The sequence below is a fragment of the Balaenoptera musculus genome, chromosome 21, assembly GCF_009873245.2.
Source record: "Balaenoptera musculus isolate JJ_BM4_2016_0621 chromosome 21, mBalMus1.pri.v3, whole genome shotgun sequence".
Taxonomy (NCBI): domain Eukaryota; kingdom Metazoa; phylum Chordata; class Mammalia; order Artiodactyla; family Balaenopteridae; genus Balaenoptera; species Balaenoptera musculus.
In genome coordinates this window covers 22025722-22044199 of record NC_045805.1, presented here as the reverse complement: position 1 = coordinate 22044199, position 18478 = coordinate 22025722, and the positions used below count along the sequence as shown (strand labels likewise).

At 48.2% G+C, this 18478-nt stretch overlaps 1 protein-coding gene and 1 pseudogene across 3 annotated transcripts in view; both read left to right on the top strand.

Annotated features, from left to right (window-relative positions):
• Positions 1–11300, top strand: part of PRAG1 (PEAK1 related, kinase-activating pseudokinase 1) — a 50370-nt gene extending 39070 nt beyond the window's left edge. For 2 of the 3 annotated variants that reach the window (XM_036838847.1, XM_036838846.1), the window contains one exon: positions 6716–11300. In XM_036838847.1, coding sequence (XP_036694742.1) covers positions 6716–7882 — 1167 coding nt within the window. In that variant the 3' untranslated portion in view covers positions 7883–11300. The remainder of the gene's footprint in view (positions 1–6715) is intronic. The other variant, XM_036838848.1, reaches the window with a different exon arrangement.
• Positions 11301–13854: 2554 nt separating this feature from the next.
• Positions 13855–18478, top strand: part of LOC118888071 — a 76449-nt pseudogene continuing 71825 nt past the window's right edge.

The following is an 18478-nucleotide window of genomic DNA, read 5'->3' as shown; positions in this document are numbered from 1 at the left end:
GGTACCACCCCCTCCTCCCATTCCACGGTGCCACCAGCTGGGCACTGTGGTCCTGTCTCGGGGGGCAGCGCTATGGCTGGGGAAGTCATTTCCCCTCAGCCGGCTCCCGGAGGAGGCTAGTTTCCTAGAAATGCTCGGTGATCTCACTCTCTGCCTGGCCCAGGACGTGGTGCAATGTGATTTGTACAATGAATAGAAGGTTCATTCTGTGCTTTCAGGAACGAACCTACATGATCGAGTTGGATTAAGACAGTTGCCTCTTAATGTAACGGAGAGTTCATTCATTTATTCAGCAGGTTTCTGTTGAATGCCTACTATGAGCCAGGTATTTTGTAAAGATCTGAGTATATAGAGGTGAACATATGGTTCCTGTGGAGCTTATAATCTAATTCGGGAGATAGGCAATTAAGATATAGTTCTTAAAATAGAGCCGGAAGGAGAGTTAGACCCAAGCATCATCTTGAACAATAAGAGTAATATTATTGATAGAGCAGTCAGTATACAACTAGACTCTTGGATGGGTGTGTTAACTACACCACCTCAAATCCTCACAGGGTAGGTAGGTGTTACAGGTGGGGAATCTGAGGCTCAAAATGATTAAATAATCTGCCCACAGCTGGCAGGTGGCTAAGATGGATTTGAACTCTTCTTTGTCTTGTCTCAAAGCCTATGCTACCACCCTGTCAGTGAAGAAAAATGAAGTTCAGGGAAGTTAAGTGACTAGTCCAAAGTAACACAGCTCTTTAATCGCTGGCCCTGGACCAGGGCTGTTGCTAGCACACCCCACTGCTCTTTTGGGGCACAGCTCTGAGTAAACTGGTGGAGCTGTCTGTATCCATCTGGCCCCTCCGGTGGCCCCTTTTCTCATCTTCTTTTGGTGTCCCTTGAGTACCTGGTGGTCTGTGGTCCTTCTATAAATGCAGGCTTTTGTGAGGAGTGAGAAGGGAACCCTGAACTCTTTTCTGCCATCACCTGCCCCAAGACATTCTTTTATTTCTAATTAGAAAAAATGCAAACAGTGAACTAACATGAAATGGTCTTGGCGGGGTAGCTTCCTTCTTACCAGTAAGATTTTTTTTAATACTATGATTATTAGCCAAGGAAAATTGCAGTGAATTTTACTTTGAGATTTTTCTTTTAAAAAATTGGTGACACTACCATAAAATATAGATTGGGAACCCCTGATTTATTTGTTCAAGGGGCTCCGTATAATTACTCGCTGCCTTCTTGCAAAAAAACTAGGCAGGAAGGTAGCTATTAGGAGGATCCAGTTCATTGTCAGAAATCAAGGCCCCAAAAGACTAGATAGATTTCTTGAACTTCATTGCCTCTTTATATCTGAACTCAGCAGCTGCTCTCTTGTTGAGCTACCCTTCCTGGTCACCCCCCACAACCACAATTAAAAGAAAAAGAAACAACCCCAGCGTTTCCCTTCCTATTAGGAAGGTGCTGTATCCAGTAAAGGAAGAGTGAGTAGACCCTCCAGAGAGGTGGACGTGGTCAGCCTGGTCATCCCTGGTGGCCCAGAGCCAGGGGTCTGTATCCATGCAACGAAAGGGATGTAAATTTGAGCTCCTTGAAAGTCAAGGGGATGGAGGTGCCTTTAGGAAGTTCTTTGCTTCTGCCAACCTAGTGGACCTGAGAAAGGGATCTGTGAATAATGTCTTTGCTTCCACCCTGAACATTTCCTGTGTTCAAGTGCATGTGTTACTCTCCCCCGTCTCCTTGGGCTGGACCTGGGCGGCTCCTTCACTGTCAAGGGACAGCTGACTTCTCCATTTTGAAGAGGAAAGAGCCTGGTGGGACAGGCTTAATCCCTCTTGCCCCTGGGGTAGAAAGTGATATGGCCCAGGGGCTACCTGGTGCAAGATCTGCCGCTGGATCAGAACCTCCGGGCAAAGGGGTTTGGTTTTTATATCCGTGATGGTGATGTGCACGTTGGATTCTAGGACCTCCTGTAACAATGTAGAATTAGCCAGTTCTCCGAAGAACAGTGCAGAAAATTCAGCATTTCCAGAGGATGTTAAAAGGCAGCATCGTTCATTCCATTTGAAATCTAAACCATAAGGAAGCCAGCGATAGACCTTGGTCCTCTTAAGGAAGAGAGTCCCAGGGGTCTCCTCTTTGATTTTGCTGGAGCCTTGGCAGCTCAGGGACTATCTCTGTAATGTGTGAAAAGGAAATCTGGAGAAGAGCTTCCAGTATTCAGAGTCTGGGGAACAACAATATCAATTTGCAAATGTGCCTGGCCTGGGGGGGAGGGGTGGGGGGCGGGGCACGGAGCATCCTTCCACTCTGCTGTTCCACTTCATTAGTGCTGGTCCTAGATGGAATACAGTCATCTGCATCGGCTGAATCCCCAGGAGTGGGGAGCGGGGCTCCTTCCCGCACCGCCTGGCTGTGGCTGAGCTCGCTTCATCCGTGCCTGGGAAGCAGGAGCTTCGGTTGCAGGCTCGCACCTGCTCGGGCTGACGCTGGTCCCTCCGTTTGTGGGCTTGGCACCCTGTAGCCGCGAGGAGGTGAAGCCAGCTCCTGTAGCCCAGCTCCACGAGTATGAGGAGGGATAAAAAGCCTTAATTGTGTGTGCTTTCGAAGCTGTTTCATGCCTCAGTCAGCCAGAACTCCGCTAATTAGGGACCCGTGCTAAGCGGGCTGGGCCTTTTTTAACAGACGTGACTTAGCCCAGATTTTCAACCACGAATCAGGCCGTGGCACCAAAGTTTAAAGTGAGACTTGGCTCAGTGAAACGTTTGAAATTTGAGCTGAACCAAAGGTCTGTGTGAAGGTCTTGAGCCAGAACTCAAGCACAGACTCCCTGAAAATGAACTTGGGGGGCGGTGAGGGGAGATGGGGTGGAAAAGAAGCCGTCCCCTCCCTCCGCCCCCTCCTCTCCCCTCACCCCTAATTAGACACTGTAGAATGATCTTGGGGGCCCCGCCCGGGGCTGCTCCTCTGGATAACTGCACTCTGTCTTTTGTTCGAGGCAGTGAGGAAGCTGCAGGTCTTGCCAGAGGGACCAGCTCACTGATTCTGAAATGCATCCAGGCCACTTGTCATTTACTCTGCTCTTTCATTCACGTCTCTGTGCGAAGTGCCTGGAGCTCCCGAGGAGAGCGTTTGCCAGGCCCGGGCCTTTGACACCCTGGAGAAAGGGGATCCTTGGAAACACAGCCCAGGCCCCGGCAGCTGCGCCCTCTGGGTTTGTACAGCCAGCCAGCTCTGGATTGCCCAGCACCACCGCCCGGCTACAGCCAGACCCGCAAGGGCAGTCACCATAGCAACCTCTCCCGGTGGGTGCTCGCCTGGGCATTGTGTTGAAAGCCACACCTGTGTTGTGTCCTTTAATGCTCCCAGTGACCCTGTGAAGAGGGACACTGCCCCTGAGATACAGGGGAGAAACACACTTGGAGATAAATACCATCGATCTTCAGTATTCGTGGATTCTGCGTTTGTGAATTCGATGCTGAAACTTACTTGTAACCCCACATCAATACTTGGAGGGCTTTGGGGTTCATTACTGAACTGGCACACAGTGGGCGAGGGCGGAAATCCGGGTCATCCAACTTGCAAATCTTCAGCTGAGGTGGCACAAGGGGACCCTCCGCCTTCTTGTTTCAGCTCTCATACTGTACACAGGTGTACTTTTTGTGTCTATTTAGTGCCTCATCATCACACTTTTGTGCTTTTCGTTGGTGATTTCGCTCTTTAAAATGGCCACGCTGAGCGCTGAAGTCCTGTCTCGTGTTCCTAAGGTCAGGAAGGCTGTGATGCACCTTTGAGAGGGTGTTAGATCAGCTTAGTTCAGGCATGAGTTACACTGCTGTCGGCCGTGAGTCAGTGTTAGTGCATCAGCAGTATCTATGAATAAGGCGTCTTTAAACAGAAACATACACACAATATACAACAAGGTTACGTATTGATCAGTTGGTGAACATCTTGTGACCAGAGGCTTGCAAGCACTTCACATTGTATTTGCCCAGGAGCAGAGGTTCAGCATTCATGCATTCAGTGTTTGTGGCTACTTAACAGAACATAACGACCACAAATAACAAGAATCAAGGGAAAGCTGCCAATGTTTGCAGAGTTTATATTTAAACTAAGGTCCTTTTCACTCCAAAGCCCATACTTTTCACCTCCAGAACACTTCTTAGCTGTATAATCTAGGGCAAATAATTTAACCTCTTGAAGTCTCAGTTTCCTCCTCTGTAGTAGCATCTACTTCATGGAGTTGTTCAATGAGATTTAACGAGACACTACATGAAAAAATGCTTTGTAGGCATGGTGCAAGATCGGTAGGTATATGTTGTAGTTGAGAAGCCCTCAATGGAGGGGATGACATCAGTATCCATGGATGGCACAGCAGACGGGTCCATACACAGTGGTTGGTATTTATATGCAAGACTATTTTTTGAGGACCCCTCCCAAATTTCCTTTAGTGTAATAGTGTTCCAGAAGACTGCCATTTTAAAACTGAATACAGGGCTTCCCTGGTGGTGCAGTGGTTAAGAATCCGCCTGCCAATGCAGGGGACACGGGTTCGATCTCTGGCCCGGGAAGATCCCACATGCCGCGGAGCAACTAAGACCATGCGCCACAACTACTGAGCCTGTGCTCTTGCAACAAGAGAGGCCACAACAATGAGAGGCCCGCGCACCGCAACGAAGAGTAGCCCCTGCTTGCCTCAACTAGAGAGAGCCCATGCGCAGCAATGGGGACCCAACACAGCCAAAAATAAAACTGAATACAGCTGGGTGTGTTCGGATAAGAAAGAGCCTGCAGCAGTGCCTTTTAGGCATGCATTCTGAAATCACTTTTGTTAGTGTAATAGGAGGCACTGTCTGGGATAAAATGTACTTCCCTTTTATTTCTATTCTACTTCTCTAATAGAGCGATCAATAAATTAATGTGTTCTCTCCCCCCAGCCCTCCAATTATCTTTTAAAAAGTTTTCTCAGAAGCTGAGCTCTTTTATGCCAGGTTTTATGCTGAGCTTTGTAGAGCTGCAATATAAATAAATCTCTTTGAAAAGGTACTTGCAAGAGAACTTCTGAAAACGTCACCTGTAAGCATTGTGGTGCCCCATGAACACTGCTGTACTCATTTGAGTGCAGCCACGCAGCACCCCAAAGGGTTATTTTGGGATTCTTTGCAGGATGATATTTTATAGATGGAGGCGAAATGCCTTTCTTCTCAGGATTACGCACTGATCCTTACCTTTCTACTAAGTACGGCTGGGGTTGCATCATCTCCTTTTGAGAGGGGCACTCACAGACCATCTACCGTCCCTTTCAGTGTAATTAGAGGGAAATTGAGGCCTGACAGGGGGCCATTGTGTCTGGCTCAAGGCTCTTCAGTTGTGTGGCCACCAGATGAGGGTTCCTGTTGCTCAGGATCCTTAGGTGGCAGTCGCTGTCGTTAGTACAAGAAGATGTAGAAGCGGTGGGAAAGACACTGGGAATTCCCCAAAGGAGCTTGAGATCATGCATCTGTTTATTCCCACCTTTGGTTCAGAGGGTGCCTTTGGGCCCTCTGGGTTCCCTATTCTCTGGAGAGCTTTCTGGTTTTTTTCAGCTGCTCTGACTCACCCTTGGAGGAAAAGCTCGTGGCTTCCACTTAGCGGCTCCACTGAAATCAGCCCCGCAGGTTGTGCCAGCTGGTAGGCATGGCATATGTACCTGGATCTAGAAACTAGGGCAGCCTAAGATAATTTGACCAAGTCCTGGAGGTTTAGGGCCTGCATCTGCCCCCGAGATTCCCCGAGAAGGGAACATCCCAGGGGTCGAACACATCTATTATAAGGTAGCTGCCAATTCAGGTGCAAGGGCTGGGGAGTGAGGCTGACTGCCTGTGTAAGCTCTTATCTGGCTTCCTGAGAATTTGTCCAGCCTACGCTGTGGGCATGGGGACGTCTTCCTACCAAGGGAACTCACTCTTGCTGGGTTGTATGATAATTTTAGGTTTAACTTGTTAAGAAATTGCCAAACTCTATTCCAAAGTGGTGGAACCATTTTACATTCCACCAGCTATAAATGAGAGTTCCCATTTCTCCACATCCTCATAGACACTTGCTATATCATTTTATTATAGCCATTCTGGTGGGCCTCACCTGGTCTCTCATTGTGGTTTTGACTTGCATTTCCCTTATGACTCATGATGTTGAACATCTTTTCATGTGTTTATGGCCAATTCTATATTTCTTTGGTGAAATGCCTGTTAATATCTTTTGCCCACTTTTTGATTGGGTAATTTATCTTATTACTGCGTTGCAAGAGTTTTTGGTAAATTCTGGATAGAAATCATTTTACTGGATATGTGTTTTGCAAATATTTCCTCCCACTCTATTACTTGTCTTTGCATTTTCTTAGTATCTTTTGAAGCATACAAGTTTTGAATTTCGGTAAGGTCAAGTTTGTCCATTTTTTTCTCTTATGGACCATGCTTTTGGTGTGGTATCTGAGAAATCCTTGCTCCACCTAAGGTCTCAAAGATTCTGTCCTGTGTTTTCTTCAAAAGTGTGTATGTTTTGGCTCTCACATCTAAGTCTCTCCATTCTGACCTAGGTCTCTGGGATCCATTTTGAGTTAAATTGTGTGTACGGTGTGAGATATGGGTTTAAGTTCACCGTTTTGCACGTGGATGTCTAAGTGTGCCAACACCAGTTGCTGAACCGAATGATGGCTCTGGCTCTTTGACCTCACTGCCCCTTTCCCCCACAGATCTGCAAAACCCCTGAGCCCAAAGCAGCCTCATACTGCAGCCCTTCCGTGCCCGTGCACTTCAACATCCAGCAGGACTGCGGCCACTTTGTCGCCTCGGTGCCCTCCAGCATGCTCACCTCTCCCGATGCGCCCAAGGACCCCCTGTCTGCCCTGCCTTCACATCCCCCCGCCCAGGAGCAGGACTGCGTGGTGGTCATCACCCGAGAGGTACCCCACCAGACCGCCTCGGACTTCGTGCAAGACTCAGCCGCCAGCCACCAGTCTGAGCCCGAGGTTTACGAGCGGCGCGTGTGCTTCCTGCTTCTGCAGCTCTGCAACGGGCTGGAGCACCTGAAGGAGCACGGGATCATCCACCGGGACCTGTGCCTGGAGAACCTGCTGCTGGTGCACTGCGCCCCGCAGGCCTCCCCGGACCCCTCCTCCGCCACCTCCTGGGCCCCTCCCACCACCATACCCCCTGCCCCTGCCGCTACCCCCTCCTCTTGCCCCTCTGCCGCCCTCCCAGCCGGCGTCACCCCGACCCCTCCGGCTGGCCCCGCCTGTCAGGGAGGGCCCGGCGAGAAGCACTTGCCCCGACTCATCATCAGCAACTTCCTGAAGGCCAAGCAGAAGCCGGGCGGTACCACCAACCTGCAGCAGAAAAAGAGCCAGGCCCGCCTGGCCCCAGAGATCGTGTCTGCCTCCCAGTACCGCAAGTTCGACGAGTTCCAGACGGGCATCCTCATTTACGAGCTGCTCCACCAGCCCAACCCGTTCGAGGTGCGGGCCCAGCTGCGGGAGCAGGACTACCGGCAGGAGGACCTGCCCCCGCTGCCCGCGCTGTCCCTCTACTCGCCGGGCCTGCAGCGGCTCGCGCACCTGCTGCTGCAGGCCGACCCCATCAAGCGCATCCGCATCGGCGAGGCCAAGCGCGTGCTGCAGTGCCTCCTGTGGGGACCCCGGCGCGAGCTGGTGGAGCAGCCGGGCCCCTCGGAGGAGGTGCTGTGCGCCACGCTCAGCAACTGGATCGACATGAAGCGGGCCCTGATGATGATGAAGTTCGCCGAGAAGGCGGTGGACCGCCGGCGCGGGGTGGAGCTGGAGGACTGGCTCTGCTGCCAGTATCTGGCGTCGGCGGAGCCCGGAGCTCTCTTACAATCGCTGAAGCTCCTGCAGCTTCTGTGAGGCGGCCCCCGGCCCCCGCGCTGCCCGCAGCCCCGCCCTGCCTTGCCTTGGAAACATCTGTGTCTCCTGGGAAATGGTACAAATGACTGTTGTACTTGGATGTAATATATATATCATGTGTTATATATATACGTAAGATATAAATACAAAAGACTGAGGATGTCACTGCCCACCCTGGTCTGGCCTCCTCTCCTTCCCTAGTCTTGAAGTTTTCCCCTGCAATTATGTACATTTCTAGCTTATTGCAAGGTCCTGAGGACAGTGTGGCCAGCAGAGTGAAGCCTGGACTCTGGTCTCACTACCCCATTATGGGATCTCTTTACCCTCTTGTCAAGTGGCTATTTAAAAAAAAAAAAAAAAACCTCCATTTTTAATTAAAATTTTCGGTTGACTCATGAGTAAACCTCTTTTATCCTCAAGTGCCCAAGTGCGTTAATACCTTTGGTGGGTAAAATTGTTTTTAAGCCCCTGAAGCAGTGGCTTCAAGACCACTTGAACTGTCCTCTATCTTACCCTTCTCGTAAGATAGAGCAACAGGCCGCGAGGGCCCCAGGCATGCGGAGACCAGTTAATCTTCCCTGCTCTCTCCCCACCTAACAAGTCTCTTAGGAAGAATCCAGGCACAGCTCTGGTGTGATCCCAGAATTTCAGAATTGAATCCCACTGCTTGAAGCCCATTTCCAGTTTGCTAAAGCTGGTTGTCATTTGTATCAGAAGCCTGGCTCAAAGCAGAAGCCACCCCAGATGGTTCAAATGACAAGACCTTAACAGGGGACCGCCTAGAGAGTTGTGGGCAGGGTTAAGAGAAAAACAAAGGATGATGAGGCAAAAGCAAGGGCAGGAATGGGGAGGATTCACTCAACCTGTTTCCCACCTGTCATCCCTAGGCCAAGACCAGTGAGATGCCAGACAGCAAGGGGGCCTGGGTGATACCGTCTGCAGGACTGGCCTCCCTGGGCAGGGTCGAGAAGAATGGATGGAGGGCTAGGTGGAAAACAGCCCACTGTTACTGCTGTCCTAGATAAGGACAGGGCAAGAATAGAACTCCGGTGTTCCCACTTTCAGACCGCTAGGCCCCCTGCTGTTCTAAGCTCCTTTGGGTTTCCATTTTCAAAAACTCATTCAAAATACTTTAAAAATACTCAAAGAAAATTAGGAAGCAGCAGATCTTTCCTCCTCAAAACTAGACTCACAAGAAGTCACTAAATACTCATTTGAAGGGAAACAGCCCAAGACCCTTGTATTTCTACCTAAAGAGTAATCTTCCAACATGTGAACTAATTTCTCAAACCTTGTTAATAGCTATGGACAATTTTAAAACAAATGCAAAGATCTTAATGAATGTCCTAGAAATCTAGGAATGTGGCTAGCAACCAGGATGGGGAAATCTCCCAGGTCACCTTCTGCATATTAACTTCACTCCTTTTACAAGCCTTCCAGCCTGGGACTCCAGGTAAACACACCTACACTTCCAAGCATCTGAGGTGAAACCTGGGGCTTCAGGGCACATTTGTCATTCAACTGTTGCTTGAGCATTGAGGGAAGAAGTGGCTAAAACCAACTTCCAACTATGTTTGTACAAGAGAAAGAGTTTTGAACATGGAAATCATAATTCTCCATAGGACCTGTCTGTTTCAGGGGGTATTATTTTGTCAGTTGTTTCTTCCTGGGAATTTTCCTGGCAAACCCTCTGAATTCGATTTGCTGTCTTTTGCTTTCTTGTTCTTTCTCACTTCAAATAAATAAACAATGGAGAGGGAGGAAACAAATATTCTGCCAGGGGAATGCAGTGCTATTTGGAAATAAACGTCTCAAGAGGCACATTTTAAACCTCTGAATTAATTGCACCTTTTTTATATGCCACCCACTTCAGGAAAAAAAAAAAAAAACAACTGAGATGGTAGAAAAGGTTTTAGGAACCAAAATGAACCCAAAAATAAAGGTGGAAAGAAAAGGAACTATAGCAATAAATTCTAATTGAGAAGAATGATAGCGATCAAACATAAAACTTACTTCTGAGCTGTCCACCAACCTAGAAAAGTAGAAAACAACCGGTTGCAGAATTCGTGTAATTTTAGGAAACTGTTCATTGGGAGGAACAAACATTTTCCTGGTGCTTGGTTTTGAAGGGACTTTGCCAAGGATTTCCTTGTTTGAAGGCATCGAATAATGTTCCCAATAGCACATATACAAAATAACATTTTTCTAGATAGGGAAATTTTTTCTATCCACAGTTGGTGAAATCCAAGTGTGGAGTGTTCAGGCCTCTTTTCATCGAGGTAGTTCTGCAGGGCACTGGCCACCCACTCATCCCCATGGATCCACCTCTTCTGTGAACAGTAAGTCACGTGGCTACAAATATTAGCTTTGGCAAACAGCTTCATTCACACAAAATTCAGGGGCTCGATATAACTGGTTTTTTGTTACCCCAAATACACCTGGGATGCATGGCTTTACCTCACAGAAAGTTCAAGCACCGAATGGATTAAGTCCAGAAACAAAAGTTTCTTCCACGGACTGAGGTTCAGAAATAAGCAGGGACCTTTATATGATGACAGTCTCGTAACATATGGCTATTTCATAGTTCTGTTATCTGTGAGTTCATCTCCTTTTTTTCTTGGCTTTAGACCCAACTACTGGTATTTAAATCTCCAGGGTTTTTTCCCTCCAACTCTGAGTCAAGTCGTCCCCATATCCTTTCCACATTGTAATTTGGGTTGTTAACGGCCTTTCCCTTTCTCATGCCAAGATGTGGAATCGTTCTCTTTCCTGTAGGCGTTACGAAGCAGGCATCTAAATTATTATATCCTTGCCAGAAGCAAGATAAGCACTTCAGGGATGATTTATTTATCAAAACACATGGCTCAGATCTAAAAAGACAGGGCTCTGGGGAGCTGTAGTTATCACTGTGTGACATGTCCTGGTTTTCAAAGGCTTGGGGCTGGAAAAAGCTCTTTTGTGATGCACACATGTACACAAAACAGTTATGAAGATTTTGAAGAGGGAAGACACACGTTACTTTAATGACTTCTCTGAAATGTGTTCTTTAAATATACAGCCAATAAAGGAAGCAGCCCTTTCCCACTCTGATGAATGTCTATAAATCTTTGAAGATCTAAGGATAAGCTCATTAAATCTCATTAAAATAGTAGATTTATAACATAAAATCTGCTTGGCATATTTAATAGAGGGTGAGGTAAATGGAATTGATTTATTAGAAACCAAAATTTAAACCAACTGCTGTCATTGCTAAAAATAAAAGACAAGAATAAAACATCTGGGGTAAGGTCTATGGGACAAAAGTCTTGACAAATTACTCTTTCCTTCTCTTTTCCAATGCTAATTATGTGGTTAATGACAGTCAAGGAAACCTACTCCAGGCAAGAGATGTCTTCGGAGGACCTGTGCCCTGGAAAGGAGGTCATCTTAAGGAAAGGAGTCCAAATTAACCCGAACACAATATCATTGATTGAGGGGGAACTGGGGATGGGCCAGAACTTCCATGGTCAGTTTGGAACCTTACTGGGTCCTGGGTATTCAGTCTTCTCTGATCTGCATGTTTCCTCCTGGGACTTGACTACATCCATCCCAACTTTCTGGAGTGGCGGAAGCAAAGTCAAGTTTACTTGGGGTTTTTCTGCATGCCAGCAAGCCAACTTGGTATTGGGCTATCCCAGTAGGACTTGAACGTGTACACTTATCATATATTCTGAATGCTGGATTCAAATCTTTCCAGATCTTTTACCAGAAGTGATTACAGCTATTTCCTACAAAAACACTGTCCTGAACACCGGATGTGCTTAGACTACCAAAACATTTATGTATGGTATTAGGACCTAAAGGTCATTCTTCAGGCTCCTGACTTGATGCCCTATCAGGGCTAATCAGGCATGGAGACAGGTTAAGGGAACTGAGCATGGCAACTGAACTCTTCATCTAAGAGTGGAAGAGAAGGCAGGAAATGAGAAGACAAGATTCAGAGACAAACCACCTGTTTTATCACTTGCCTGGATCCAGCCCTGAGGACTTCCCACAACCCCCAAAAAGGTATTCTTATGTCTTAGTCCAGTAGGGCTGCTATAACAAAATGCCATAAAGGGTGGCTTATGACAACAGAAATTTATTTCTCATAGTTCTAGAAGCTGGTAAGTCCAAGATCAAGGTGCCAGCAGATTCAGTTCTGGTAATACCACACTCCTTAGTCCATAGACGGCCATATTTTCACTGTATTGTCACATGGCAGAAAGGGCAAGGGAGGTCTCTGGGGTCTCTTTTATAAGACCACTAATGCCATTCATGAAGGCCCCAACCTCATGACGTTATTACCACCCAAAGGCCCCACCACCTAATACCATCACACGGGGAATTGAGTTTCAATGTATGAATTTTGGGGGGAGAGGGGGGCACACAAACATTCAGTCCACAGCATCACTCTTGTCAAGACCTTCACTGGGATCATATGGACTCTATTCTGTTCTCAAAGAGCTCCAGCCATGTGGAAACTATAGAACTCTAGATTGCGTAGATTTCAATTTCCAAGTTTATAGCAGTTTCCTTTAAAAGTTAGAAAGACTTGGGACTTCCCTGGTGGCGCAGTGGTTAAGAATCCGCCTGCCAATGCAGGGGACACGGGTTCCATCCCTGCTCTGGGAAGATCCCACATGCCGCGGAGCAACTAAGTCCGTGTACCACAACTACTGAGCCTGCGCTCTACTGCCCGCAAGCCACAACTACTGAGCCCACGTGCTGTATCTACTGAAGCCCGCACGCTCTAGAGCCTGTGCTCCACAACAAGAGAAGCCCGCGCACCGCAATGAAGAGTAGACCCTGCTCGCCGCAACTAGAGAAAGCCTGCACACAGCAATGAAGACCCAACACAGCCAAAAATAATAAATAAATATAAATAAATAAATAAATTTTAAAAAATTGTGCCCTTTATTTATGTCCTTTCTTTGCTGACCATTCCTATCACCATGATGATGGAAACAATTTTTGGTTTTCCTAAAGGGGTGACAGAGATCGCCTCTCCCCTACCCCTCAGTCTTATTGGCTTTATTTATTTTGAGAATGTAAAACATAACATGGCACTAAAAGCCCAAACTATTCCAAAAAAATATACTCAGAGAAGTATCACCCCCCCCATCTCCTGTCGCCATCCCTCCATCGTTTCCACCCTGCTCCCACCCATCCTCACTGATTTCTTCTTTATCCCTCCTGTGGGCCATGAACCAAATGAGCAGAGGCAAATATATTTCTTTTGTCTCACACAAAAGTTAGTAGACTGGAGATGCAAGAGCACTTTGGTTTTCTCTCTTAGCGGTGTGTCAACAGAAGCTTTCTTAAATCGAGGAGGAAACTTGATCCCTCACTTGATTCAGAGAATTGACAGGGTTTCATCGCCTTCGACTCAGGTATTAAAAACATCATTTGCACAGCTTGAAGAGTATTCATCCACCAAAGTTTTAAAGATCCCTTAGTGCTATAGCTCCTCAGTTCTTAGGACAACCCATTTCATTGCCATGGAGAGGTATGGACTGTTTTTCCTCCCAGATAGAAATCCTGAGGTTTGCCCCAAACTGCCGTCAGCATTGACAGCAGACCCCTGAGTTTAATGATGAATTTTATCCTTGACCCTCACTCCTCTCTAGAGTGGCACTGCTGGTTCTTGCACTTGGAACCCAGCACTTCTTTGATAAGCTCTGCATTGAGCCCGTACCGCAAACTCGACCTGCTGACCATAGCCAGGTCGCAGAGGAAAATGTTTCCACAATGATCTTCCAGAAAGAGCGTTCAAGGAGGGAAAAGATTGTGCTACTCTGCGGCTTGGCTTTTCTGTGGCTTTTCCCTGACTGTAGACAGTGCCATGTAAGCAACAAGAACTCCACTAATGGAAATTGTTTATGGAACTTAGAGTTAACTCTTCAACAAAAGGAGCCTGATGCTGTTGGTCTTGGCCGAGTTCGGCATGAGTCATGCGCTGTTTCAAGTACCTGATTGACTACGGACAGAATGAAGGGGCTCGCTGGCTGTTCTGTCCGGTGGAACAGCTCCACACGGAAACAGGGACTGGGGGAGAGAAGCGGGGTGAGCGTGCGGGCCATGCTTCCAGCGCAGAAGGCACACAAGGGCACAGAGCAGAGAGAGCCTTCTCGGCCAGTGCCGACGGTACCCCTGCAGCTGGAGCTGGCGGCCTCCTCCCAGCTATGAATCACACACCTGACTGCAGCCCTCGGCCTGCAGACAGCCCCGAGCCAGCTGCTGGGCCCTGCCTGATCGTTGGGCAGCCCCCTTTGTTTCAACTCTGGAAAGGCAGCAGCCCATCGGAGAAAGCATAGCAATGAAGAAAACCAAGGGCGTTGTGACATGGGGATTGATGTCCTTTGGGTAGGATAACCATTGCTGAACAATGCCCAGCTCACAAGTGCTCCTACAAAGGAGCTTTCTCTGGGAGCTCCTCTCTAGGAGCGGTTTGCTGAAGAGTCAGGATTATCACCTTCCAGGGCACAAGCCCTGGAAGGTCTGGAACTTCTCCTCTGTGGTACCTCTAAGGTTACCATGAAGGGAAAGAAAGGCTGTCGGAGAGAGACACTTAATATCCCTGGAATGATTCTGTTAAGAGCATGTCACAAGCCCTGGGAATGCTACCCGCGGGACTCTGTTTGCTGTCAGTGTGTCTGTAAGCGGACACCCCCGATGTTAGTGAACAGAAACCGGCCATGTAATCCAGGTTCTTTGTCCAGCTTTCACTCACACACCCCTGTGGTCTGAGCACCGAGAAAGGAATGCCTTCATCTGGGCAACGTTTCATTCGTGAACTCCCTGGGTTGTATAAACAGAAGTTTCTACTTTGGTGTCTAATGAAAATATTGGAAAACTATGAATGACATAATAATAGTCTCCTTGTTTACCTGATTTCTCTGTTCCAAAAGACTTCAAGTCCTGTGTTTGAAATATCATTTTACCTCCGTAGAACATTTCTCTGTTGTATGTAGGAATCAAGACAGGAAATCTACATTTTAGGCAGATTGGCTGCGTTGGGTCTTTGTTGCTGTGCGCGGGCTTGCTCTAGTTGCGGCGAGCAGGGGCTACTCTTTGTTGCAGTGCGTGGGCTTCTCATTGTGGTGGCTTCTCTTACTGCGGAGCACAGGCTCTAGGTTCCCAGGCTTCAGTAGTTGTGGCATGCAGGCTCAGTAGTTGTGGCTCAGGGGCTCTAGAGCACAGGCTCAGTAGTTGTGGCGCACGGGCTTAGTTGCTCCACGGCATGTGAGATCTTCCCGGACCAGGGCTTGAACCCGTGTTCCCTGCATTGGCAGGCGGATTCTGAACCACTGCACCACCAAGGAAGTCCCTCCTGGGTCACTCTTGACCAGGTACTCTTGACTGACTCCTGGCTCACTCATGGAGAGGCGGGTCCCAAGTGGATTGGGACCACTGCTTAGGAAAAATGATGCCCCCACTCATCATCCAGGGCCGTACAGTCGCAAAGCACTTTCACATGTCTTATCTCACACCAGCCCTCCAAGGAGGTACAACTTCCCCAAGGACAGTGCACACAGTGAACCTCAGAGAGAGGAAGTGACCTGCCAGAGAGTCCTTATGGCTGGTGAGTGACAGGACCCAGACTGGAACCATGTCTTCTGTGGTCAAACCCATCGGTCTTGCCTCCACATTTCTGAAGAAAGACTCACTCCTGTTCACACAGGGACCATCCCCACCGAAAAGCCTCTGTCTTTTACACCTAAGCTGCTTTCTGTTTTTCCATTCCAATAGTGACTACACTGAACTCCATGACTAATATCAAAAGTTAAATTCGGGGCTTCCCTGGTGGTGCAGTGGTTAAGAATCCGCCTGCCAATGCAGGGGACACGGGTTCAAGCCCTGGTCCGGGAAGATCCCACATGCCGCGGAGCAACTAAGCCCGTGCGCCACAACTACTGAGCCTGTGCTCTAGAGCCCCTGAGCCACAACTACTGAGCCCATGTGCCACAACTACTGAGCCTGTGCTCTAGAGCCCACATGCCACAACTACTGAGCCCATGTGCCACAACTACTGAGCCTGCGCACCTAGACCCGTGCTCCGCAGCCAGAGAAGCCACCGCAATGAGAAGCCCGCGCAGAAACCCCCGCTCACCGCAACTAGAGAAAACCCGCGCGCAGCAACGAAGACCCAATGCAGCCAAAAATAAATAAATAAAACAAATTTAAAAGTTAAATTCAAAGGAACATTTTACAACTTCTCTGGCACATCATGCCAACACTATCTGTCCCTCTAAAATGTGTAGGAATGAGGTGGGTAGTAACAGATGCACACAAGTTTTATTAGCGCCATTTTCAATTGAATTACCTTATATGCACTCCCAGAGGGATCATGCCCCCCTCCGTGGTAGCCAGAGGAGGACATTCTCTTTCCTCAGACCCTCTGCTCAGCCCTGACTGGTTGCCAAGCTGCCGCTCCCCTGTGCTGAGGTCCCGGGGGGTGAGGGGCCTGTGACGGGCACGTAGGGGATGTCCCAGGCAGGTACTCACATTGAAACTGCTGTGACTCCACAGTCACTCTCCTGAGGTGTCTCCCTACTTCGGGCTTGTCACCCTGGCGCCCAGCTCCAGGCAGGACAGCTGGACAGAGAGAGCAGTGTGGTTTCTTTGCCAGATGGCTCCAACCACCAGATTCCATTTTCTGCCCCGAACTGAGGCTCCCTGGGCAGAAAGGGAGCAAGAGTTTTCACACTTCTCAAGCTGCTTATTTTTCACTCTGCATTGGGGAGATTTTTCTCCTTAAGGCTGAGTCTGAGTGTCATTGAGACGCCAGCTTGGTGGCCCATAGGGTTTCTAATGAGGCTGTCCCAATATCCCCAGCACTGAACCTCTGAAATGGGGCTCAGGGCTGAAAGGCTGGAAATGCGTCATCTTAGTTACTTGCAATAGAGAATTTCATGTGACTTCCTCTATATGAGGTGCATTTTTCTTCAATGCTTAGGCAAAATGTAGGATGAAATTTAATGAGAATCACCTGAATTCGTAAGTGTGCATAAGTTTACAAATCATTTAAATGTTTATCAGTGATTTTTAAGGAATACTGTTGAGAAAAATTTCCATTATGTAGTGCTCTGTTTGGGTTTCCTGAAATTCGGACCAGCTTTAAGACACAATTCATTTCCTGGCAATGGCCCAACGGTGCCTTCCCTTTGAGCTGCTTCTCAGTGTGATGTTCTTACAGCAGGAATTCAGTTTTCCAAAATAATTTCTCAGTCTTTCTGGCATAAAGGCTCCATGAACCTAGCCCAGTGTCCCTGACAGCCACACTTGGTGGAGTTCAGACCTATGCCTGGTTTCTGTCCGTTTCTGGCCAGAAAGATCTGTGAGCTCAATCCTCAGCAGATTATTTCATCAGCCTTAATAAAGGCATGTCAGGGCTCTGGCAGGAAGAATCTGGTTTCAGAAGCAACTTTCCTTTGAAAGTGCCAGGGTAACCGCTTCTACCCAAACCCATGAGGATCGCATTGCAGGAAGCAAAAATATGATAGCACGGCATCTTGGCAGACAAGCTTCTTTCCTCTCCCCCCCAAAGCCTCCAAACAAATAGCTCTCTGGGGGAGTGATGTCTACATCAAAAGCTGCTTGTCGCTCAGTGGGCCTCCCAGATGGGGAAGTGTTTGCTTTAGCTGAGAATGACTATATTCTTTGCATCCGGAGTCAGGGGTGACTGCAACGGACTCTTTCTGGCTGTAGCCGGGTGGATTTGTGGGTGCTATGCCTTTCCCCGAGCTCCCATCATCCAGAAAGGGCGGAGGAAGTTAAGACAATACAAGGGCCCTGACAAGAACTGAAAGTCTCCAAAGTGGGCAGAGGCTGCCGCGTGTGCCATAAAGATCATAAAACCTTTTTTAAGCTTCTATTTGAGTTGATAATATCCAGCTCTTGGTAAAATCTGGGATCTTGCAGGATGCTGAAATTAGATTTTTTTTTTTTAAGAACACATGAGAGGTACAAACATTTCCAACTCCTATTTAACTCACTCTTGCATCCATAGATCTCCTCAGGAAATTTGTCTGCATTAAAAAAGGTTGGGCTTCCCTGGTGGCGCAGTGGTTGAGAATCTGCCTGCCAATGCAGGGGACACGGGTTCGAGCCCTGGTCTGGGAAGATCCCACATGCCGCGGAGCAACTGGGCCCGTGAGCCACAATTACTGAGCCTGCGCGTCTGGAGCCTGTGCTCCACAACAAGAGAGGCCGCGATGGTGAGAGGCCCGCGCACCGCGATGAAGAGTGGCCCCCGCTTGCCACAACTGGAGAAAGCCCTCGCACAGAAACGAGGACCCAACACAGCCAAAAATAAATAAATAAATTTATTAAAAAAAAAAAAAAAAGGTCAATGAGGGAATTCCCTGGAGGTCCAGTGGTTAGGACTCCGTGCTCCCACTGCAGGGGGCATGGGTTTGATCCCTGGTTGGGGAACTAAGATCCCCTGGCTGGAGAACTAAGATCCTGCGTTGTTTTTTGGCTCAGCCAAAAAAAAAAGTCAATGAAACATGTGACATGCCACAATCCTAGGGTGAGAAGTCATGTTTTCTCTTTGTCAATCACTGAGCTGTAATG